Source organism: Xenopus laevis, chromosome 8S (assembly GCF_017654675.1).
Source record: "Xenopus laevis strain J_2021 chromosome 8S, Xenopus_laevis_v10.1, whole genome shotgun sequence".
Lineage (NCBI taxonomy): Eukaryota > Metazoa > Chordata > Amphibia > Anura > Pipidae > Xenopus > Xenopus laevis.
In genome coordinates, this window is record NC_054386.1 from 9,812,595 (window position 1) to 9,837,938 (window position 25,344).

Sequence of the window (25,344 nt, forward strand, 5' to 3'; positions counted from 1 at the left end):
GCTGGTTCAGGAATGAAATGTAATATAGTAAGGTGTAGTGATGTGCTGGTCAGGGTTTTCCTGACCAGTACCCGACCCTAACCCGCCCTGCTCCAGCCCGCCCGCACCCGTGCTTCTGGGGTCCTTTTATAGAGCACACAATGACGTCACAAAAGGGGCAAAGCGAGCAGACGCGAGACTATAAAGCCGGAAACGTGCAAGGTCGACCCGAACCCGCCCAAACCGCGGGTAAACTCACGGATCCTGCGGGTACCGCACATCACTAGTAGAGTGAATTATTTGCAATGTAAACAGTGTAATTTAGTTAGAGTTGTTAGTGTTGCTCCATGTATTGCAGATGTCGGCAGATAACTACGGTGAAAATGACTCTGTGCTGGAAACTTCTCTCAATCTATTCTAGGCCTATATACTGAGGGGGTTAAAGGACCAGTAACAGAAATTTTTTTTTTTTTTTTTAATTTGTTTCTTTTTATAAGGAAAAAAAACCACCAACACAGTTTAAACTTTTAATCCATCGTGCGGCACTCGATTTCTCCTCCCTGGCTATCTCCTATAAAGGGCAGGGAGGAGAAATCGAGCGTTGCACAATGAATTTTCCCCGTTTCAGAAGAGGAGTGCATGCAGAGAATCGGTAAGTTATTTCCTAATAAAACCTTTGTGAATTAAAAGTTTAAACTGTGTTGGTGTTTTTTTCTTTCTTTAAAAATAAACAAATGTATTTTTAAAAAAATTACTGTTACTGGTCCTTTAAAACATCAACAAGATTTCCAATAATCTAAAAATATATTTAGCAGAGCTAAAACTTTGCACCCAGCTAGGGAGCGTGTACTTTCCACTTGACTGAAATGAAAACCAATTTTTCTTTTTTCATAATTTTTAAAGTTAATGATGTAAAAATTACAAAATGCAAAAATCATCACTTTGGGGACAGGAAGTTGGGTATGCTAAAAAAACAGTGTGTAATGCAAGGGAATTTGTTTTAATCAAATGAACATGTGACAGTGAAACGAGAGATATTTTACACACTGCTTCCTATCACAACAACCTGCAACCAGTTCCTACAAGCCCCTGAACTACACGGCTTACAAGTACTTTCGTACAGTAGGTTCTAGTTCTGCCTGTGGCCAGTGCGTGCAAAGTAATCTTTAGTTAACTGCAGGATTAAGAGATCATTGCAAGATCTTCCAGGGACTTCAGGAGGTCACATGTAGAGTTTCCAGCTGCCATTTATTGCGGTAAACAAGTTTTACTCAAATAAAAGCTGTAATCATAGAAAATACATCTATTTGGAGATCAGTTATATCTGTGTGTCCCCCTTCATAATTATTCATTGAAGCTTTAGTGGAAAGTTCAATTTAAAATGAACATTTTGAGCATTTTCCATTTCTTTTTATCTTCTTGTTCATCAATTTTTTTTATTTACTTTAAAGGGGTGGTTCCCCTTCAAGTTAACTTTTAGGGGCAAATTTACTTATGGTCGAATATCGAAGGTTAATTTACCCTAGATATTCGATTGGCGAATTGAAAGCCTTCGACTTCGAATCTCGAAGTCGAAGGATTTACCGCAAATAGTTCGATCGAACGATCGAAAAATCCCCATAGGCTACCATTGACTTCGGTAGGTTTTAGGTGGCGAACTATGGGGTCAAAGTTTTTTTTAAAGAGACAGTACTTCGACTATCAAATGCTCGAATAGTTGAACGATTTTTAGTTCGAATCGTTTGATTGGAAGTCGAAGGTCGAAGTAGCCAATTCGATGGTCGAAGTAGCCAAAAAAAACATTCGAAATTTGAAGCTTTTTTTATTCTATTCCTTCACTCGAACTAAGTAAATGGGCCCCTTAGTGTGTTATAGAATGGCCAATTCTAAGCAACTTTTCAATTGATCTTCATTATTTATTTTTGATAGATTTTAAATGATTTGCCTTCTACTTCTGATTCTTTCCAGCTTTCAAATGGGGGTCACTGACCCCATCTAAAAACAAAAGCAGTGTAAGGCTACACATGTATTGTTTTGCTACTTTTTATGGCTCGTCTTTCAGGCCCTCTCCTATTAATATTCCAGTCTCTTATTCAAATTAGTGTATGGTTGCTAGAAAGTAATTTGGACCCTAGCAACCAGGCTGCTGAAACTGCAAACTGGAGAGCTGCTGAATAAAAAGCTAAACAACTCAAAAACCAATTGCAAATTGTATCGGAATATCACGCTCTACGTCATACTAAAAGTTAATTTAAAGGTGAACAACCCCTTTAATTAGATGATTAATTATTATGATACAATAATAGACTAATGGTACAGGTGGTTAATTCTCTACCAGTGGGGATACGCCCAGACCCAGCTGTGATACCTGTCACCGACTATGATGGAAACCTTCCTGTGATTGCAGTGCCAATAGGATTTACATTATAGGCAAGGCTTGGTTCAGGCATTTAAAATGTCTTGTGTGCCATAAGCCTTAGCCCTGTGACTGATTGCTGTAAACCAGCCTGTTGGGTTTATTTAATGTTTACATCATTTTGTAGTAAACTTAAGGCATGAAGATCCAAATTACGGAAAGATCGGTTATCTGTAAAACCCCTTGTCCTGAGGCATTGTAAATACATGGTGACTTATGCCCAAAATTGCACTCAAAATGTGCCCTTTAACTTTTATTAAAATGTATTTTATTAGTTATAATAATAAATGTGGTCATAAATATGTACACACAATCATCACATCATAGGCTAACTTTTAATTTTTATCTTGTTTGTGTCAGTTGCCATGGCAACCACACCTTGCTTTGGGTAAGTGGAAGAAAAACAGCATGGTCTCAAATCAATCAATCTGCAATCCAGTTGCTAGGTCAATGGGCCCGGCAACCAGGTTGCATTTGTGATTTGAATGCAGAATGAAAAAAAAATGCATAACCAATAAAATATATGAATTAAAGAAAAAATAGTAATTGTGAACGTAAAAGGTAGATTTATCCTCCTATCATTACTGTTTAAAAAAATATGCAGTTGGGTTTGTGAAGAGTTGAAGTGTGCATATAATAGAACTGCAAGTGGTCTCAAGTTGTTCAAGCCTTGAGAACGAACTAATGCTCCGACTGGTTGTAAATTCTATGCCGACCCTCTTGCATTCTGGTCCAGACTGGCTGCCGTTTGCTTCTTTGTAACTAGGTTTTGGGATACATGGCACTAATGCAGGCAGATATGGATGAGCAAAATATTTCGCCATGAAAAAATGTTGTTCATTGACTAAAATCTGTCCTGCTAATTTTTTACTGTTTCTCTCGTTTTTGGTGAAGCAAAATAGGTCAGATTTGCCCATCACTAGCAAGGTGAACATTACTCACCTTGCTAGTTTCTATCACGCAACCTTACAATACCCATCAGCTCCTGATAATCAAACGCTAGAATGTTGAGTACACTACAAACTCTCCTGCTGTGCCAATCCCTTCCCTGAGATAGAACGTTTCCCTGAGCAGGGCCCCCTGACCATTCGTTCCACTCTACTTCACATTGCTGCTTGTATTCTTATTGTTCCCTTTTCATTGCACAGAGCTGGAAAAAAAAAACTTGGCACACTATAGAGGAATGAAATATACATATAAGAACTAAAAGCGCTGTTGCAGGGCTGATACCAAAATGCCTTCCAGCTAAGTCTACTTTACTCCCAATCCTTTTAACCCTCCCCTGCATATACTTGTATCCTGCCCACCCTCAGCATCATTTCTCTGCTCCCACTCTCTTCCTCTGAAATGTGTCCCACCCTGCATCGAGCTCTCTGGGTCCTGGCAGAATAAAGGTGGCCATACACAGGGAGATCCGATCGATCTCGGATCTCTCCCAGATATGCCCACATTGAGGTGGGCGATATCGGGCTGATCCGGTCGTGGGCCCTAGGGCCCAACAATCGGATCAGAATGGAGACAATACAGGCAGTCGGATCGCGGGACCGCATCAACGAACAGATGCGGCCACAATCCGACGGGATTTTTTACCCTGCCCGATCAACATCTGGCCATCGATTGAGGACTCCCGTAAAATGGCCCTACACAATAATCTGCCGACTCGGTCTGACGGCAGCTTTTATCGGCCCGTGTATGGAGCCTTAAGACAAAACACATCCCATCACATATGTTCAGGGTGATTGGGCATTTCAATCATTCCCCTTCTCCTATTTGTTCCTTTTTGATCTCTCATGGGCAAATTTTCGAACAGTGCATAACGCTCTCTGAAACTCAGTCGTTCTGTTTACACAGAGCTCAGTTACTGCTCCCATTGTACCTTCTGTGCCAATACTCACACTGGCTTTTCTCTCTGCTCCCTCCGTAAGTTCCACCACATTATTAAGGGGAATTTCTACAGATTTCAATGGTTCACTCTGTTTCAGAACAACTGCTCCCGCAAACCCTTTAGGGTGGTGACACACGAAGATTCCGGGGAGATTAGTCGCCTAGTGACAAATCTCCTCTTCTTCAGGCGACTAATCTCCCTCAAATGCCTTCCCACTGGCTAGAATGTAAATCACCGGCGGGATGGCACACTAAGTGCTTCGTTTTCCAAAGTCGCCCAAGTTTTCCTCGTGAGGCAACTTCGGAAAACGAAACGCTCAGAGTGCCATCACGCCGGCGATTTACATTCTAGCCGGCCAGAAGGCATTTTAGCGAGATTAGTCACCCGAAGAAGAGGAGATTTGTCAATGAGCGACTAATCTCCCTGGAATCTTAGCGTGCGTCACAAACCTTAATGGTTTAATGGATGTAGTTTTGCAAAAGTTGAAACTAAATGAACATTAACGAAATTGTTTCGCATTTACTACAACAGCTATTTACCATGATATGCATGATTTAATATTCTTTATATGAAAAAAAAAATATTATTTTTTTGGTTGTTAATGAAAAAATTGTGTTTGCTTCTTACCCCATTTAAGCTCCCAAGATCCTTCACTCGATGCTCATCTTTATCACTGTCATAGTTGATTACAGCATGCTGCTTATCCACACTGCGGGACTAAAAGAACACACAGATCTATAATTCATAGGCTACAGTCAGCAGCACAAAAGGAGACACACATCTGTTTCATCTGCCCAGATATTCATACCAAGCAGAATTTCACTGTGGGTCACCTGCTCCATTGTTTCATGCAGGAAATCCTTAAAAAGGAAATTCAATGTATGATTTATGTGTGATGAAATAAATACAAATCACTTTTAAAAAAAAAAAAATCATGAATTACATAAACACCAACTGGAAAGTTGCATACGAAGAAAAACCACTTTTATTTTAACCTCCACCTCAAAGCTGTATCAAATTTATAGCTGGGTCCTTCATCGAACCAAAAAATGAAAAAAAAAGAAATTTTCTTTTCTTGCATAATGAAAAAATGTGAGCAGGAAAAATGATCACGTCATAAGATAGAGACTAAGCATGTTGGGATGTTTGCTTTCTCTTACGGTATTATTGACAAGCCCTGGAACACATTATATTAGGCTGGAGCAATTATTATTAATCCAATCTCCACCCTAAACAATAACAAACAAAGAGGTTATCTGTTTGAATGTTAGCTTTGCAACGATGTTATATAATAAACAGAAGGCTAAGTGGAGTGCTAAGTGGAACACCTGAGAAGGGGCTCATTTATAAACATGGGGTAAATCTGCATTTGCACCTGGGCAGTTACCAATGACAATCAATGTCCGCTGTCTGAAATTGAATCTACTAGTCAGGTTAAAGTCTGTAAAATTAATGTCAGCTATGGAATTTGTAAAACCCATATCTTGCTATAAAGGGTCACATATAGTGATGAGCGAAATTTTTCGCCAAGTTTCGCAGTGAAAATGATGCCCCCAAACAGGTGGAAAAAAAGACGCCCATACACCAATGCATTTCGGTGAATTTTCGCCATTTCATGAATTTTTGGTGAAGCTAAACAGGTCAGATTCGGCAATCACTAGTCAAAAAGTCTCTTTATTATTCACTAGTCAAAAAGTCTCTTTTTTATTCTTCCTTTGCATGTGCTGAGTCGGAAGTTGTTTTAGAAGCATCAAAACAGAGAATGTTTTTTCCAGAATTCCTCAGTCAGATGAAAAATTCTGTTCCAGGTACTGGAGGTGCTAAGCTTTAAAACTGCAATAAAACTGGCACGAATTGCCCTGGAGAGAAAAGGGTTGGCATGTGAACAAAACATAGTAATTATGTGCATGCACTTATACACCCTTTTAATTGCAAACAGTTCAGCTGGTGCAACATCAGATACCTATAGGCGTTTCATGCAAAACGGTGTGCTTGTTTTTTGCTCACAGGGCTCCATCAAGCATTAGTATTTAAGCCCTTTGAGTTCTAACATGTAGATGGTGTTGGCAGTAGACAAGTATCCTCAGCAATGCAAAGGTCAGTGTAAAAAGTAAAAGCATTTGCCGCAACCCATACGTTTTTCTATCCCAGTGAAAGGAAAGTAGCCGTCTGTAGATATTGCTCTTTTTATTGCCCGCACAGAGGACTATGGTGACCACAAACACAAATGTGCCATGAACCGAGGAGACTAAATACTACTGTTTACAACTATCATTGTTAAAGGATTTTCTATTTTGTTTGCCCTTCAAATCTTGAAAGAATGTAAACCTACCTATAAAAAGGGAAGGTATAGATATTCAATTTGGACTCCCTCTGAGCTACTGAAAGTTTAAGCAAAGTGCAGGAGTTCTACACATTGTGATATTGTGAATAAAGGTGAATACAGGTTCCTGCGTCAGACACATTGTGCTTAATCTTTGTCCATCTGACAGGGTTTCATCAGTCAAACATTTCATGCAATGGACAGGTTTTCCGTCTGCTGCACTGAACACAAAGCACCTTCTGTACACACACCCTAAACCATTTGTATGTGCTGCATATCTGAGCACACCTTGTTGCTTTAATAAGGTCTATGAAATGAACATTCTATCTCTGTTTGTCTGTGTTGCTTTCTTAGGACTGAACCACACGGTGCAGCTTCTACTAGAGTCCCACAGCAGGTCAGGTACCTGCAGGTTACCCGCAAAAACCTGCGGCACCCTGCTTCTCAATAGCGAGTTTTACTCCTTTTTTCTGATCCCGCCTACTTCCGGTTTACAACGACAGCACTTCCGGATTCTTGATGGTCAGTGGGTCGCGGATTGGGTTGCGCATAAGGTACTTGCGGGTCAGGTAGCGGGTAAGTATGCGGGTTGCGGGTCATGGGTCGGGTTTAACAAATTGGTCCCGTGTAGGACTCTAGCTTCTACCGATCCATGTGATGAGAGGAAGCGGATGCTACGAGACAGATGCGCCGAATATAATGCAAGTAATAGGAATGTCAGACCTACAAACTGTGTGCATTCGACATGACTCGACTTTCGGATGAAGACTCAAGCCCGGCGTTCGCATCCGACAGTCGTGTCGGATGCGCGCAGCTTGTAGGTCTAACATTCCTATTACTTACATTATATTTGGCGCATCCATCTCGTCGCATCCGCTTCCTTTCATCGCGTCGGATCTGAAGAAGGCGCACCGTGTGGTTCAGCTCTTAGAAAACCTCTCATAGGAGGTAAAAGGGGAAAAAAAGTGTGTGTCTTACGCAACAGTAAAGGGATATCACAGATTAATACAGCAGATTAATACAGCAGCCAAAGGGAATAGTCAGAGTAGCTGAGAAAAAGAAAGATACTGGCAAATTAAACAAGTCCAGCAGAGCTTTTAATAAACTTCATACACCTATGAATAAGTTTCCATGCATTACATTTTTCCTACACACTTTATGAGTTGGCTGCTGCACAGACTAAGGAGACAATGGAAGGGGAGCTGCAATTTCAAATATTTGTCCTTATATAATGTTACACTGCTGTTTAACTACAGTAACAATTCTAGTTTCAAATACTGTTGGAATCCTTCTTTTGAGGTCTAAGTTTGGAAGTGTGGCCCTGATTTCAAATTCCCTCATCTTTTTCATCCATCTTTGTAAATGGTTAAAAAGGATTCCCCTATGCTACCAGAACAGAATGAGCAAAATGAACAGTTTTCCCTAAACAGCCACAACACAACACATAATAGATTGCCCAGTTAAGTACCTGACTGGTTAGCCTTTAAACATCAGACTAATGCACTGGATGCATAAGCTGGTGATTAGGGATGGGCGAATTTGACCCGTATGGTTTCGCCCAAAAATTCGCCGCCGGCAGAATGTCGCAGATGCCCATTAAAGTCTTTTATGCCGCGCGTCTTTTTTTTTTTTTTTACAAGTCTATGGGCGTCATTTTTGCAGCGAAACAAGGCAAAAAAAAACTTTACCCATCCCAACTGGTGATTTTAAATTCAGGGTGAATGCTATTTTAGGCTGATCCTATAATGTTTAAGGAACACCAAAAAATTAAAGACTTTTAAAGAAATGAAAATCTAATGTATTGTTATCCTGCACTGGTAAAATTGATGTGGTTGCTTCAGAAACACTACTATAGTTTATATAAAAAAAGCTGCTGTGTAGCAGATAATAGATAAGCTCTGCAGTATACAATGGGATTCTTCAGAATTTATCAGTTATCTACTGTGTATCCTGTGCTTGAATGGCCGCTCCCATGGCTACACATGTTTATATAAACTATAGTAGTACTTATCTGTTATCTACTGTGTATCCTTTGCTTGAATGGCTGCCCCCATGGCTACACAGCAGCTTGTTTATATAAACTATAGTAGTACTTATCTGTTATCTACTGTGTATCCTGTGCTTGAATGGCTGCCCCATGGCTACACAGCAGCTTGTTTATATAAACTATAGTAGTACTTATCTGTTATCTACTGTGTATCCTTTGCTTGAATGGCTGCCCCCATGGCTACACAGCAGCTTGTTTATATAAACTATAGTAGTACTTACCTGTTATCTACTGTGTATCCTGTGCTTAAATGGCTGCCCCCATGACTACACAGCAGCTTGTTTATATAAACTATAGTAGTACTTACCCGTTTTCTACCGTGTATCCTGTGCTTGAATGGCTGCCCCCATGGCTACACAGCAGCTTGTTTATATAAACTATAGTAGTACTTATCTGTTATCTACTGTGTATCCTGTGCTTGAATGGCTGCCCCCATGACTACACAGCAGCTTGTTTATATAAACTATAGTAGTACTTATCTCTTATCTACTGTGTATCCTGTGCTTGAATGGCTGCCCCCATGACTACACAGCAGCTTGTTTATATAAACTATAGTAGTACTTATCTGTTTTCTACTGTGTATCCTGTGCTTGAATTGCTGCCCCCATGGCTACACAGCAGCTTGTTTATATAAACTATAGTAGTACTTACCTGTTATCTACTGTGTATCCTGTGCTTGAAAGGCTGCCCCCATATCTACACAGCAGCTTGTTATATAAACTATAGTAGTACTTATCTGTTATCTATTGTGTATCCTGTGCTTGAAAGGCTGCCCCCATGGCTACACAGCAGCTTATTTCTATAAACTATAGTTGTATTTTTGAAGCAAACACACCAATTTTACCATTGCATGGCAACAGTACACTTTATTGTTATTCCTTTAAATCACTTTTTTGGTGTTACTGTTCCTCTAAAAGCAGGCTATAGTAAATGTTGCTGAACAGGTTTCAAATTATTCATCAACCTTAAAACTTCTTAGTGACCCAAACACCATGGGGCATATTTACTTCCCTTTAACCTAAAAAAAAATTTCAGGCAACATGTGACAAGAAGAGAAGAATAACTTTGACATTGTAAAATCGGAAGAATTAAGTAGGGATTTACCCGAAGCATAAGCTCACAATCCTCCCGTCCAACAAAAATCATTTCCCGTGGCAGCCGATGGCGTGTGCCAGAGCTGCTGACGAGGAACCATGATGTGACACTCATCTTGTTCTTTGGCACAGCAACTACTCATAAAACATCCTAGAAAAAAAATTAAAAAATAAAACACTGAAAAAGTTGATAAACAAATGATATACATTCCTCAGGAAACAACAAATTTCTCAAGTTCGTCACACATTGAACCCAACTCTCTGATGTTGATATCACATCATTCATTTTACATGGAGTTGCCTACTGGCGAGTATTTTATTTGATGCTAGTATCAATGATGGAGAAGAAAAAATAAATATCTTAAGGCCAATATTTTTTTTATTTTTTTTTGAGAAAAGGTGGCAAATTAATATTTTTTTGTATTTATTCCAAATCCCCTGCCTACAGTCTAAACCAGGGGTCTCCAACCTTTTTTACCCATGAGCCACACTCAAGTATAAAATAATGTTGGAGAGCAACACAAGCATGCAAAAAGTTCCCCAGGCTTTCAAATAAAGGCTGTGATTGGGTATTGGTAGCCCCTATGTAGACCTGCAGCCATCAGGAAGCGCTTTTTGGCTCCCGAGGCCACTGGGAGCAACATCCAAAGAGCAACATGTTGCTCACAAGCTACTGCTTGGGGATCACTGGACTAAACTGTCAGAATATAGAGTTTTGACTAGAGGAGTCCCCTAGGGCTGTTTGTAGAGGTGGTTATGCCCAAGACCCCACTCTAAAGTGAAGCTATGGACAGACGATAAGGTGTCGGAAAATTCATTCACAAGTGACCAACTGCACCTGGACAGTAAACCTGTTTCTGCCACTCAAGGACTCCAAACACTGAGAGATGGCTGGAAACTTGAAATAAGCATAAACTGTCCGGTCACTGTGGTGAAACCTCAAAGTAATCAAATAAATTCAAACATAATGTTGTACCTTTGTACCTGTTTGTATGACTGTACTGCAACATTAGAAGAAAGAAAGCAAAGGTAGTTTAAAGGGCATGTAAAGGCAAAAAAATAAAATCCCATTTTTACTTTCTTTAATGAAACAGACTTTTTTAATAAAAAATGTGTACCATTTTTTTTATAAGAAACCTGACTGTATGCAGTGAAATTCTCCCTTCATTTACTGCTGTGGATAGGAATTGTCAGACGGTCCCTAACTGCTCTGCAGGGAAACAATCATACTTATGAACAGCAGGGGGAGCCCCCACCTTACTTCCCAGCCATGCAGAACTCAAGCAGCTTTGTTTGTTTCCCTGTGAAGCAGTCGGCGACTGCCCTTCCTAGATGGGTCGTGGACTTTTTTTCATTTGAGCAGTTTGTGCTGTAAACTGTGAGACCTAGTTAATCATGCTCATATTTTTCATGCTGCAAAATAAAATAAATGTAATTTAAAGGGGAACTATTACAAAAATGAAAATGTAATATAAGCTTCTTCATACTGAAATAACATGACATTTTCTAAATATAATCCCTTTTTATGGCGTCATCGGTGGGGGAGGTCTATAAAAGGAACCCGGAATTTGGGCACTTGAGCGGGTGGAGGGAGAGCGGGTTACGGTAGGGTGTGGTCACTACTCCAGAGATACTGCTGAGAAATGTATCAACTATGGGGCAGATTTATCAAGGGTCGAATTTCGAACTTCGAAATTCGACTAAAACAAGACCAACTGAAATTTTTTTGAAAAAAAATCGTTTTTTGTTTTTTTTTGGTGAATAGGCCATTTTCATTAGAATTCGAATTAAACGAATCAAAGTAACATGATATTCCATGGAATTCGATTCAAAGTTTTTTCTATAAAAAAAACTTTTGATTTTTCAAAGTCCACCAATTGACTCCAAATAGGTTCTAGGAGGTCCCCCCCATAGGCTAAAATAGCAATTAGGCAGGTTTTAGATGGTGAATGGTCGAAGCAGAATTTTTAAAGAGAAAGTGAATTTTGAAATTTATTTTCAAATTCAATTTGGACTATTCCCTAGTCGAAGTACACAAAAAAAATAGCTCGAAATTTAATTTTTTTTTTTAATTCGAATGTTCACTTCGACCCTTGATAAACCTGCCGCTAAATGTTGCAATTTTGTAACAGTTTAGATTCTGCACCTGAATTACTGAACTGCAAGACTCAAACACCAGAGACACGAACATTCAATTTTAAACTTAGATTTTGGAAAAACAGTAAAAAAAAAATTAATAATAGAAAGTAAGTAAAAAAGTCTATTTCTGGGGAACAATCTAAAAACAACTGAACTGAAAAAAAAGTGTTTGGAAGGTGAACAACCCCTTTAACTTCTCCCATGAGGTAAACCTGCAGTTTCTTCCATCTACAAATGCAACAAGATCAGTACAAAGCAACCCCAAGCAGATATTGTCACAAAACCAGAAAAGTGCAATGTTAGTAAATAGGCTATCCGTGCACACACAGAATATCGATATGTTACGACACTGAACACAGAAATGTTTTATCCTTGTGGGAAGGTTTTGGACACTGCTGAATATTTTGCTGCCAATACGTCTATTACCCTTTGTTTCTATATGCAAATTTAATGTAGAAGACATATTACTTGCTAGATGCTTCCAAATTGAACCCAAAAGAGAAGCCTACCAAACACTGGGAGAAAGGCCAACTTGGTGTTTTATAAAACATTTGTGTAATACAAGCACTTCAGCACTGCATTCTGCTTGATACACTTTGTTTTTTCATCCAGCATACATATTATTTAGTATTAGGTGCTGGGAGGAACCAGAGTATAATATTATACTCTAAATGGCATCCATTAATTTTGGCTTGCTATAAAAAGTTGAGTAAAAGTCATGGTAATTATATACAGAAAAAATCCCTTTTGTAGTATGTGCGCGTCTGTCACATTGATTTGTCAACAAGCCTCCAGATGTTGTTGTTGGATCTTGTAGTCCAACAGCATCTAAAAGGCCACTGATTGCTCATGCACCGCCCACAGCCAAAAACAGAGAAGCCCAAGGGAAAATTACTTGCCCAAAAAAATGCGCTTGTAATATAGCAAGTAACATGTTATCAGCATACTGGAGTTATAGAGGCAGAATGCAGGCTTATCATATAATGCATAATATATTTCCCAGATTTTACAGCACTTTTTTCTGGTTTCCTGAAAAATGTAAAATAGGGGTTCTAGTATATATTGTTCACGCTGAAAAAATGTGTTTATGGATCATTACTTTTCCCCATGGAGCAAGAATGTGCCCCTTCATCTAACAAGCACTTGTGCCCTGGAGAAAACTGCACTCTGCACCTATCGGTGGCAAGAAAAGAGCTCCAATCTTCTGCTGCTCCCTCATTTGTGCATCTGAAGTTAGGCTTTGGGCACACAGGTGTCTCAACTTTCCATCCCCTAAAGCTTGTGGGCACACAGGCTGAAGACTCTGGCTGTTGTCAGGCTGAATATTTTTGCAGGCTAAGAGAAGTAAATCTGCTCAGTGCCCCTGCTCCATTTTGAATCTGCTCAACCGGTGTGCTCTTTTCTTCAGTTCCGCTTTGTGTGAGAGCACACCGGCTGATTGGATTCAAAATGGAGCTTGGGCAATGAGCAGATTTGCTACTCTCAGTCTGCAAAAATACGTAGCCTGACAACAGCCGGAGCATTCTGTGTGCCCAAAGCCTTAGGTGTCTCCCCTTCCCACCCACTCTTTTGCCCTTCCGCCCCTATCTAACACAGAGCTAAATAAGGCAGCCAGCGTTTTATTCTGCTAAAACATGGCCTTTTTTGCACTTTGGACACTGTCTTTGTTATATAAATAACCCCTAGAACAGGGGTCCCCAACCTTTTTCACCCGTGAGCAACATTCAGATGTAAAAAGTGTTGGGGAGCAACATAAGCATGAAAAATGTTCCTGGGTGGTGCCAAATAAGGGCTGTGATTGGCTATTGGTAGCCCCTATGTGGACTGGCAGCCTACAGGAGGTTCTGGTTGGCTGTACATCTGGTTTTCATGCAACCAAAACTTGCTTCCAAGCCAGGAATTAAAAAATAAGCACCTGCTTTGAGGCCACTGAGAGCAACATCCAAGGGGTTGGGGAGCAACATGTTGCTCACGAGCTACTGGTTGGGGATCACTGCCCTAGAATCTATGCAAAGCTTATAATGATTAAGTGTTTATCAGCTAAACAATGGCCTTGAAATGGCAATGTTAGGCTGGCCATAGACGCAAAGATCTGATCGTACGAATCGAGGATTTGTATGATTTTCAGACCATGTGTGGAGAGTCCCGACATTTTTCGTCCAGCGGAGATCAGTCGTTTGGTCGATCAGACAGATTAAAAGATTTCTGACGGCTGCCGATAATATCTCTGCGTGTATTGCCGTTCGTACAAGTGAGACTGTCACCAGCTTTGGTCTGACATAACTTTCGTACAATTGCTGTCAGGGGCAGAACATCGGCTGATCTTTTTTTTGTACTTTATCTGATCTGAATGGTTAGTGGCAGGTCGGGAGATTGCGGGAAAGTCTGATTGTACGATGATTTGTATGATCGGATCTTTGCGTCTATGGCCAGCTTTATGCTTTTAACTACTACCCATGGAAGAGATGAGGAATTTAACTAAAGGTGGCCAAAGACGTAACAATTACGATTTTTCTTGGAAAAGTGTTTCCAAGAAAGATCGTTCGTTTCAAGAACACACGTGTAGGGCTGAAGTGTCAGATATACAGAAACAATAGAATTCTACCTGTATCTGACGATTCAGCACTAACAATGGCCGATGTCTGGGCACCCGATCAAAATTTTCTGTCCAGCCCGATATCTAGATCTTTTGCCGATATTAGTCGACTCTTTTCCCACCGTACACGCACCGAATCTCATACAAAAAAATTTTTGTACGATATTATCTGTGCATCTATGGCCACCTTTAATTAAATATACTTACAGCTGTTTCTTGTGTGGACTGAAACATGCTTAATATTATCAACTTCCGACTTATCTCCATTAGACAAAACCCAGTGGAGCTATTAGGCTGGGGCTGCATATGCACAAGCCTTTTAGGCTGTGGGCACACAGGCTGAGGGGCAAGCAGGCTGAAGGCTCCGTCTGTTGTCAGTCTACATATTTTTGCAGGCTGAAAGAAGCAGATCTGCTCAGTGCCCCTGCTCCATTGATCTGAATCCGATCAGCTGAAGCAGATGTTAAGGGATACTGTCATGGGAAAAAAAAAAATTTCAAAATGAATCAGTTAATAGTGCTGCTCCAGCAGAATTCTGCACTGAAATCCATTTTTTTTAAAAGAGCAAACAAATTTTTTTTATATTCAATTTTGAAATCTGACATGGGGCTAGACATATTGTCAATTTCCCAGCTGCCCCAAGTCATGTGACTTGCGCGCTGATAAACTTCAATCACTCTTTACTGCTGTACTGCAAGTTGGAGTGATATCACCCCCCTCCCTTTCCCCCCCCAGCAGCCAAACAAAATAACAATGGGAAGGTAACCAGATAGCAGCTCCCTAATAAAGCTGGCCATAGATGTTGAGATTTTTAAAAGATCAGATCCTGATCGTGAGACCACGATCTTCTCGGAACGATCGTACGAATTTACCATGAACTAAAAAGACCAATTTGCCAGGAAAACAAAGGGGAGCTGCCTGCTTGTCCCTGCAAACAGATAGATTGCACTGGGCCCGACAAAGATTTTTTGACCTGGCCGATGAATTTCCTGACAGATGGGCGAAAAATCGTAAGATGTACGATCGTTCGAATCCCACTAACCGCACGATAATTTTGAAGGATTGGTCGGACTAAACTCGGTCGTTCGGCAAGAAGAATTGTCTTGTCTTTTGGGAGCTTTATACACAAGATAACAACTGCCTGGTAGATCTAAGAACAACACTCAATAGTAAAAACCCATGTCCCACTGAGACACATTCAGATACATTGAGAAGGAAAAACAGCAGCCTGCCAGAAAGCATTTCTCTCCTAAAGTGCAGGCACAAGTCACATGAGCAGGGGCAGCTGGGAAATTGACAAAATGTCTAGCCCCATGTCAGATTTCAAAATTGAATATAAAAAAATCTGTTTGCTCTTTTGAGAAATGGATTTCAGTGCAGAATTCTGCTGGAGTAGCACTATTAACGGATGCGTTTTGAAAAAAACATGTTTTCTGATGACAGGATCCCTTTAGCACTACTACAGGAAAGGTATTTCCAGGTTGACCTCAGCTTCAGCCTCGCCATGTATGAGGGCACACAGGTTGATCGCATTCAAATGAATGCAGCAGTGGCACCGAGCAGATCTGCAGGATGACAACAGCCAAAGCCTTTAGCCTGTGTGCCCTAAAGCTGGCCATGGACGCAAAGATAAAGTCGTACAAATGATTTTCGGAAAGTGTTTGCATCATCCCGATATTTTTTGTACCATGGCGATTGGTCGTTTAGTCGATCAGACAGGTTAGAAGATTTCTGTCAGCTAACGATAATATGTCTGCATGTATCCATGGGTGATTGTCACTTCTATATGTTGGATATAACTTTCATATGATTGCTGTCTGTCAATTAATGCCCAAAACATAATCTGATTTGTTTTTTACTACTTTATTTAATCTGAATGGTTAGTGGTAGGTCGGTAGGTTGCAATGAACAATCGTTTGTTGTACGCAAAAATAAAATCTGGCCATCTTTAGCCTTAGGATGCCAAAAAAGCCTCTGCACCCTAGGGGTGCCCTTTGTCCATTGTTCATTGATGTGTGAAAATTATCCCAATTTTGATAGTCTTCTATTATGAACTGATACATTTTTTTTTAAATATTTATAAATAGTTTAAATATTTAGTTTAAATACCTCCTGTTTCTGTAAAGCCAAGAGGACAACAATGCTTTGTATTCTTTACTATAATGATTTAGATAAAGGTGCTATGTGTACAGTGTCTTTTAATTTATAAAGTAAAGTGTCTCTGACATTCTTTTTGTTTCTTGGTAACTGCACATCATGATATTCCATTGTTACCAAACCACAAAGGGGTGGAGAACAACAAAGAAGAAACAGGTATTTATAAGGGAATACTCAAGCATTGTATGTAAGTGTCTCCATAATGCACAGAAGTAGGTGGTGCAACTGAACCACTGCTCCCACACTCCCAAGACTTTTTTGAGGGGATCTAAAGTAAATTTTTAAAATGCATAAATAGCTTCTTAGCACTAAATAAAACACTTTTGTAATGTGTGTCTGTTAAAAATGTTGTACCTGCTTTGAGATACATGTAATTGTGTCTGCGGCTTTCTCTTCTCTTTCTTGTTTGCGATCTCCTTCAAAGTTCAGCGGCTTGCTGGCCGTCTTAAGGTGGCCATACACGGGCCGATAAAAGCTGCCAACAGACTGTGTCGGCAGCTTATTGGCCCGTGTATGGGGGCCCCCGACGGGCTTCCCCGATCGAGATCTGGCCGAAAGTCGGCCAGATCTCGATCGGATGGGACAGAAAATCCCGTCGGATCGCGGCCGCATCTGTTCGTTGATGCGGTCCCGCGATCCGACCGCCCGTTTACCGAATGCTAGGATCCGATCGTTGGGCCCTAGGGCCCACGATCGGATCTGCCCGATATTGCCCACCTCAAGGTGGGCATATCGGAGGGAGATCCGCTCGTTTGGCGACATCGCCAAACGAGCGGATCTATCCATGTATGGCCACCTTTACTCCCTCGCGCTCCGAGATTGCAGTCATTTCTCAACAAGCATGTATATATGTAAGGGTTAAACCACCCCTGAGCCTTATCTAACTTTCAAGCATCGGAGGGGCAGCCCATCAATCACTAGTGAGCAGGACAGAGAACGCAAACAAGAGAAGAGAAGAGAAAGCCGCAGACACAATTACATGTATCTCAAAGCAGGTACAAACATACATGACAAAAGTGTTTTATTTAGTGCTAGGAACAGATTTATGCATTTTAAAAATTGACTTTAGATCCCCTTTAAATAGCACTCATTTACAATGTTAATTTACAAATTCATTTGTTTCATTTCTCCCTCTGATGTTTCAGAGTAGCAGATTACGGTTACAATTCGATTAATGGATACACTGCTCACCAGTAGCGGCTTCACTTAGACCCTACGGAGCAGGCTCTCCGAGCTCTACTAAAGCTGGCCATACATGAAGAGATCCGCTTGTCTGGCGACATCGCCAAACGAGCGGATCTTTCACCGATATGCCCACCAACAGCAGGACTATATCAGGGTAATCCGAACATTCGGCCCTAGGGCCGAACGATTGGATTACAAAGAGGAGCAATGGGCTGAGTCGGTCGGGGGAAAAATGAAACCTTCATGGCCAGATATCAATTGGGAAGTCCCGTCAGAAGCCCCCATACACGGGCAGATAAATTGCTGAATTGGTCACCATATCCAGAATTTGGTTCGGGATTCGTTCAGTATTCGGCCTTTTACAGCAGGATCCAATTGGGCCGAATCCTTTTGCCCGGCAGAACGGAATTCGTATCATTATTTGCATATGCAAATTATGGGCGGGAAGGGAAATCGTGTGACTTTGTCACAAAACAAGGAAGTAAAAAACATTTTCCCCCACCTTTTCCTTTTCTGTCCCTAATTTGCGTATGCAAATTAGGATTTGAATTCGGTTTGGTACTCGGCCGAATCTTTCACAAAGGATTCGGGGATCCGTCCGAATCCAAAAAAGTGGATTTGGTGCATCCCTAGTCTAAAGGACCGATATCGGCAGCTTTATCTGCCCGTGTATGGCCTTAAGGTTTGTCACAGAGCAACCATTTGATAAATTGGTGACATTTCTCTCATGCTGCAAAGATATGTATTGAATTTTAATGGTTTAAAAAGTTGATGACTTTTCCTATTTAGAAAACTGTAAAGAATACGAAACAAACCAAAAACATTGTATTTGTGGTATAGCGTTTTAATTATCTTGTGAAGGTGAATCAACCCTTTAAACCCTCAGAATTACATTAGACTGAAAGTTTTGTTTCCTGAAGGAAATCATCTCTCAGATGGGCAACAAAGCAGCTGAAACTACCTGGCTGAAAAAACTTTGGGAATGGTCTACTACAGTGATCCCCAATCCCCAACCAGTGGCTTGCAAGCAACATGTCGCTCACCAGTCCCTTCGATGTTGATCCCAGTTGCCTCAAATTAGGTGCTTATTTTTGAATTCCAGGCTTGGAGGCAAGTTGTGGTTGCACAAGAACCAGGTGTATTGCCAGGGCCTCCTGTAGGCTGCCAGTCCACATAGGGGCTACCAATTGCCAATCACAGCCCTCATTTGGTACCCCTAGGAAAGTTTAGGATGCGCGCAACCCTTCTCCCCGCGCCCAACCCTTCTCCCCGCGCCCAACCCTTCTCCCCGCGCCCAACCCTTCTCCCCGCGCCCAACCCTACGCCCCGCGCCCAACCCTACGCCCCGCGCCCAACCCTACGCCCCGCGCCCAACCCTACTCCCCGCGCCCAACCCTACTCCCCGCGCCCAACCCTACTCCCCGCGCCCAACTCTACTCCCAGCGCCCAACTCTATGCAACTGATCTGGCATCGGCTAATTGATGGGATTAGTGCAATGCATCATTCAACGGAGTGACCAAACTGCGATATACAGTGCTACGCAATATGTTGGCGCTATATAAATACATGTTAATAATAATAATAATAATAAATACAGTAAGCCCACTAAGCAAGTCACTCAAGTAGCACAGACCTTTGCGGACTAATAGGGACAATACATAATCCCGCACATGTCACAATAGCAGCACTTGTATGCAGATATGCAGATGGCCTTATAAAGCAAGACCAGTCTGACCTTCCAGCTATTGCAAATGTTTCTTGTGTCAGAAAAACAGTTACATATGAAGCTTTTTTGTAGGATGGAGATCCTGCAGCAATAACTTCCTGCTCTCTATTATAAGGAAAAGAGGAATGCAAATAAGTACATGCAAATTCATATAACATGTGCGTTTGTACTTTGTTAAAACAACTGTGTCACATACAAGAGTCCCTAAAGCTGAAATGTGCACAATGTTATAAAACAGTTTACTTCAGTTTACGCTGTATTTCCAAAAATAACATGCCATCCCTTCCATTTTGGAATCTGCTGCTAAGAAGCCAGGAATAAACACTAGATGGGTTTCCTAACAACCAAAAAGCAGAGGGTTCCCTCTGTGGTATTGCTGTGGATGACTGCAAAGGCACACTTATATGTAGATAGTAATAAAGCAAGGTTCTCCAGGATGAAAAGAGCAAAGTACACCGATGCCACTATACCATCGAAGGTCATTTCAGTATGTTCATTCAGTAATTACAACATTTGCCTTAACCAGCTTTTAAACTTGATGTCCACCAGACACTGCTGCAATGCACCTGCCAGCACCCCTTGACTGCCAGATACTGAGAGTTGTAGTTTAACACCAGTAGGAGGCAGCTGGCATGTTGCCCTAGAGTGCATCCCAGCTCTGCTTGTTTTTAGGATTCCACTGGGGGAACAAGAATTAAATGAAATCCAGACAGAGGTTTATTTAGGTTTGGGTCTTGCTACCAGTCTTATTTTCATTGTGGCACCCCTAGGCCCGCTGCCATTCGTCATCTGATACACTTTAGTCACTCTTTACTGCAAGTTGGACTGATATTACCCCCCAGCAGCCAAACAAAAGAACAATGGGAAGGTAACCAGATAGCAGCTCCCTAACACAAGATAACAGCTGCCTGGTAGATCTAAGAACAACTCTCAATAGTAAAATCCAGGTCACACTGAGACACATTTAGTTACATTGAGTAGGAGAAACAACAGCCTGCCAGAAAGCAGTTCCATCCTAAAGTGCTGAAATCACATGACCAGGCAAAGTGATGCACCTACACACCAATATTATAACTAAAAAAAATACACTTGCTGGTTCAGGAATACAATTTTATATTGTAGAGTGAATTATTTGCAGTGTAAATATGAATATATTTAGAAATAAAAACAGCTTCATTAAAATCATGACAGAATCCCTTTATGTTGTGGGGCAGACTATTACATGCAATGTTACATGTGCATATGTCAATAGCTTCTACCAGGAGTTACAGTCTATGGCCGCTAGCGAGGCTCTGTAGTACTGACAAAACAAATACATGAACTCTGCTGGTCTTTAAGGGTAGGACTCCACGGGCGATTTTCACACGATCCGACGTACCGCGCAAAAATTCAGGCGTTACGTCGTATGCGACAGAAATATGGCAATCAATTACATTGTCGGATGATGTTGCAGCGTTGATCCAACGCGACACGACTGTCGGATGTAGACGCTGCACGCTGCGTCTGCATCTGACAGTCGCGTCGGTTCAACGCTGCGACTTCATCCAACATTTCCATCTCTTACCTTATTTCCGTTGCATCCGGCATGATGCCTGTGTATTTTTGCGCAGCGCGACGGATCACGAGGAAATCGCCTTTGGACTCCTACCGTTAGGGGTTTTGCAGCCCATATATCTGGATGCAGGGGGGTATATTGGAGAGCCCTGTAGCCTCTCTTCACCAGGTCCTTTTGCAAACAGACACCAGGAAAATGATGGTGTGCCGAGGTATTAGGAGGGCAACTTGTTCATCCATTTGACCTTTTCCATTGTCGTATCCTCTTTATGTAGGAGAGAGAGAGAGTGAAGTAATGGAAGAAGAGAAGGACATAGCGGGAAAGAATTGTATTCAAGGAAAAAGGGCTGAAGACACTAGGGAAAAGTAGGAGATATGAGGAAAATTGACAATTAGGACGGTGGAAGAAATGAGATGGGTGTAAAGCTGGCCATAGATGTAAAGCTCGCCATAGACGTGCAGATTTACCTTCATATTGGACGAACGATCGTTCTGTGCCATCTCTTGACCTGCCACTAACCATTCAGATAAAATAAAGTAGTAAAAGAATAAATCAGACGATGTTCGGCCCCTGACAGCAATTGTGCAAATGTCCGACAAAAGCTGGTTACAGTCTCCCACTGGTATCGTCAGATCGGCAATACATGCAGGGTTATTATCAGTAGCCGACAGAAATTTTCTACCCTGTCCGATCGTCTGAATGACCATGGCACGAAAAATGTCAGGACACACGGCCCAAAAATGTCACAAAACGGAGATTCGTACGATCAAATCTTTGCGTCTATGGCTGGCTTAAGGTTTTTTTTTTATAAAATCTTTCCATTATCGTTAAGCTGGCCATAGACACACAGATCCTATCGTATGAATCGAGTGTTCGTACGATTTTCGGATCGTGTGTGGCGTGTGCCGACAGCTTTCGTCCGGCGGAGATCGGTCGTTTGGTCAATCGGTCAGGTTTGACTTTGACTCGACCGATCCCGCCGGAGCCCATGGCACATCGTAATCGGATCATTCTGCCATACGGCCGGACAATCAGATTACCCCCAATATAGCCATGCTCGTTAATGGCATATCGGGGAAAGATCCGCTCATTTGGCGATGTCGCCAAACGATCAGATCTTTGCGTCTATGGCCACCTTTAGACCAAGCTTATCCATCAACTAAAAAGACCATTTCAAGCGATGTTGTCTAGTTGAAGTCAGGAAAACTGAGGGTAACTGCCTGCTCAGAGTGCAATCCCGCCAACGATTTACATTCTAGCTGGCAGGAGGCAGTTCGGGGAGATTAGTCGCCCCAAAGAAGATGAGATTTGTCGCTGGGTGACTAATCTCCCCGAATATGAGCGTGTATGTATAACTTTATTTGTAAAGCGCTGTTAAGGAGCCGCAGTGCTGTACACTGCATAAAAGTACTATGTGGATGGGAGATTAAGATACAGGTACTAATTGGAGATAAAAAAAGTGCACAAGGTAAGGCATAGTAAGTAGGGACAGGACTAGGCTGATGTTCTAGTGATCCAAAAGGTAGGCTCTTAGTTTTTTCTTGAAGAGATTAAGCGAGGATTCCTTACGGAGGAATTCAGGGATGGAATTCCAGAGGAGCAGCAAGATAGAAGGATTTGAGATGAGAGATGGCAGTGGATGTGGATGGTGTGAAGAGAAGGTGGCTCTGAGAAGAGCGGAGAAGACGACCAGGAATGTATAGTGAGACAAGAGAAGAGATGTAATGAGGAGCAGAAAAGTGAAGTACTTTGAATGTTAGCAGAAGGGTTTTATATGTTTTCCTTTGCTTAACAGGCAGCCACGCTAAGGATTTTAGTTGGGGTTGAGCAGGTTCCCTTTTAGGAAAGAGTAGAAGGATCCTGGTAGCAGAGTTTAAGATTGATTGGAGGGGAGAGAGATGGGAGTCAGGAAGACCAGTTAGGAGGAGATTGCAATAGTCTAAACGGGATAAGATAAGGGCATGAATTAGTGCTTTGGCTGTTGTTTGTGAAAGAAACGGACATATCTTGGCTATATTGCGGAGGAAGATACAACAGGTTTTGGCAGTATTATTAATATGGTTAGAGAAGGAGAGGGACTGGTCAAAGATGGCCCCTAAGCAGAGTGCTGAGTTAACCGGGTTAATAGTCATGCCATCAATAGTAATGGTGAAAGGAAGAGAAGGGCTCGATTTGGGTGGAAAGACCATGAGCTCAGTCTTGGCCAAGTTGAGCTTGAGGTGGCGTTGATTCATCCAGGAAGAGATAACTACTAGGCAGTCTGCTATCTGGGTTTGAACGTTAGGGGTTAGTGAGGGAGTGTCTAAATATATCTGAATGTGATCGGCATAGAGGTGATATTTAAGGCCAAATGAAGATATAAGGTCTCCCAAAGAGAGAGTGTACAAGGAGAACAACAGAGGACCAAGTACAGAACACTGAGGCACCCCCACATTAAGATGAACAGGGCAGGGGCACACGGGCAGATTTGGGGAGATTTAATCGCCTGGCGACTAATCGCCTCTTCTTTGGGGCGACAATCTCCCCGAACTGCCTTCCGCCAGCTATAATGAGAAAACGCCATCGCAATGGCACTTGCGTCGCTTCGATTTCCGAAGCCGTCCGAAGTTGCCTCACGATGGAAACTTCGTGGCGACTTCGGATATCGAAGTGCCGCAAGTGATTTTTCATTTTAGCAGGCGGAAGGCAGTTCGCCCCGAAGAAGAGGCGATTTAATCTCCCCGAACCTGCACGTGTGCCCCTGCCCCTCTTATTGTGGGGGTGCCTCGGGGTTCTGTACTTGGTCCTCTGTTGCTCTCTCTTTGGGAGACCTTATATCTTCATTTGGCCTTAAATATCACCTCTATGCCGATGACATTCAGATATATTTAGACACTCCCTCACTAACCCCTAACTTTAGGAATTATGGAGCCCTGAGTCCCCAATGTAACAATAAAAGACAGGACATGCCAGCTGTAAAGGGAAGCTAAACATCCACATAATGGAGACAACCTTGTAGGTACGACAGGAAGTGGAAGTGCGAGAGAAATAGGCTCCCACCAGTCCACTGAAAGCCGCAGCAACATCACAGACACTCTATGCAGATCTGCTGCTTTGTATAGAAGAGAGACAAGCTGTAGGCAGAGACAAACACTGGGTTTGGCAGCAGATTAGAGGCCTGTGAGGATACAAGACAGAGCTTGGGAGAAGCCATAATATGTCCCTGTCGCACAGACAAATCACAGCTGATCAGCCTCAGTCGCAAGGAAAAAGCCCAGGGGGCTCTCATGTATAATTCACTGCAGCAGACACAATGTGTCACACACACACACAGTATGGACAATAGGCAGCAGGAGAGATAGTGCAACCTCTGCATTCATTGCATTTCTCCTTGTGCCAATGTGTAATCATTATTCCAACAGAGGGGAGGGGAGATCCAATGTGGGAAAGAGTTAACCATTTTGAAACACCATTTGCCCTTCGCTATGTGTCACCTGCGCATCACTGCGCCCAGAGGCCAGGGACAGAGTGCAGAACCGCATCACACACCGCCGTATCCTTCCCCCGTGGCACCATCAATACAGGCAGGTGTTGGGAAGAGGCCGCAAAGCAATGGACGATCAGCTGTTCTCAGGGTAACAACATCCCATCTCTTCCCACCTACCTGCTTGTGGTCTCCTCAGCTGCCGCCTGTGATCCCTCCCAAGAGGCAGTAGGAAACGTTTCTCCTTGTACAGATGTGAAGGTGTCCGGCCCAGGTGATCCTATCCATACGCTACACACCCTCTCCCCTCTCCGGCTTCACTTGCACGACAGGTTCGTGACGTCATCAGCTAAAGCCCCGCCCTCTCCAGCAGAATAACCAGCCTAGGTGACATTCCTGCTCTGCAACGGGGAGCGAACGCGCGCCACCTGCTGGTCATCTGCTTCACTGCTGTCAGGCTACCTGAGAGAGGCACAATACTGGTCCGTTATAAGCTGCGCTTAAAGGATAAGTAGACATAAAAAAAATAAGTGCATTTAAAATGAACAAGGGTGATATTCTGAGCACTTTTTCCATTTACATGTATTATTTATTTTGTTTTTATTCCAAGATATTAAGGGATACATGTGCTGTTAATATGAATGAGTTGTGACAACAGCGCCACCTGCTGGTCAGTGTCTGACCACCAAGTAGTCAAGGACGTTGTCAGGAGAAAGAAAGAGGCTGCTCTGATGTTCTTCTGCTTAGAAACCTTTCTCACATCTTTCCTAAGCAGAAG

At 42.1% G+C, this 25,344-nt stretch overlaps 1 protein-coding gene across 1 annotated transcript in view; it reads right to left on the reverse strand.

Annotated features, from left to right (window-relative positions):
* The window catches only part of cep170b.S (centrosomal protein 170B S homeolog), a gene marked incomplete at its 5' end in the record, with an annotated part of 62,658 nt that extends 37,789 nt beyond the window's left edge, over positions 1-24,869 (reverse strand). The window contains 3 exon segments of the mRNA NM_001096179.1: positions 4,908-4,997; positions 9,755-9,895; positions 24,747-24,869. Coding sequence (NP_001089648.1) covers positions 4,908-4,997; positions 9,755-9,859 — 195 coding nt within the window.
* Between the last annotated feature and the right edge of the window lie 475 nt (positions 24,870-25,344).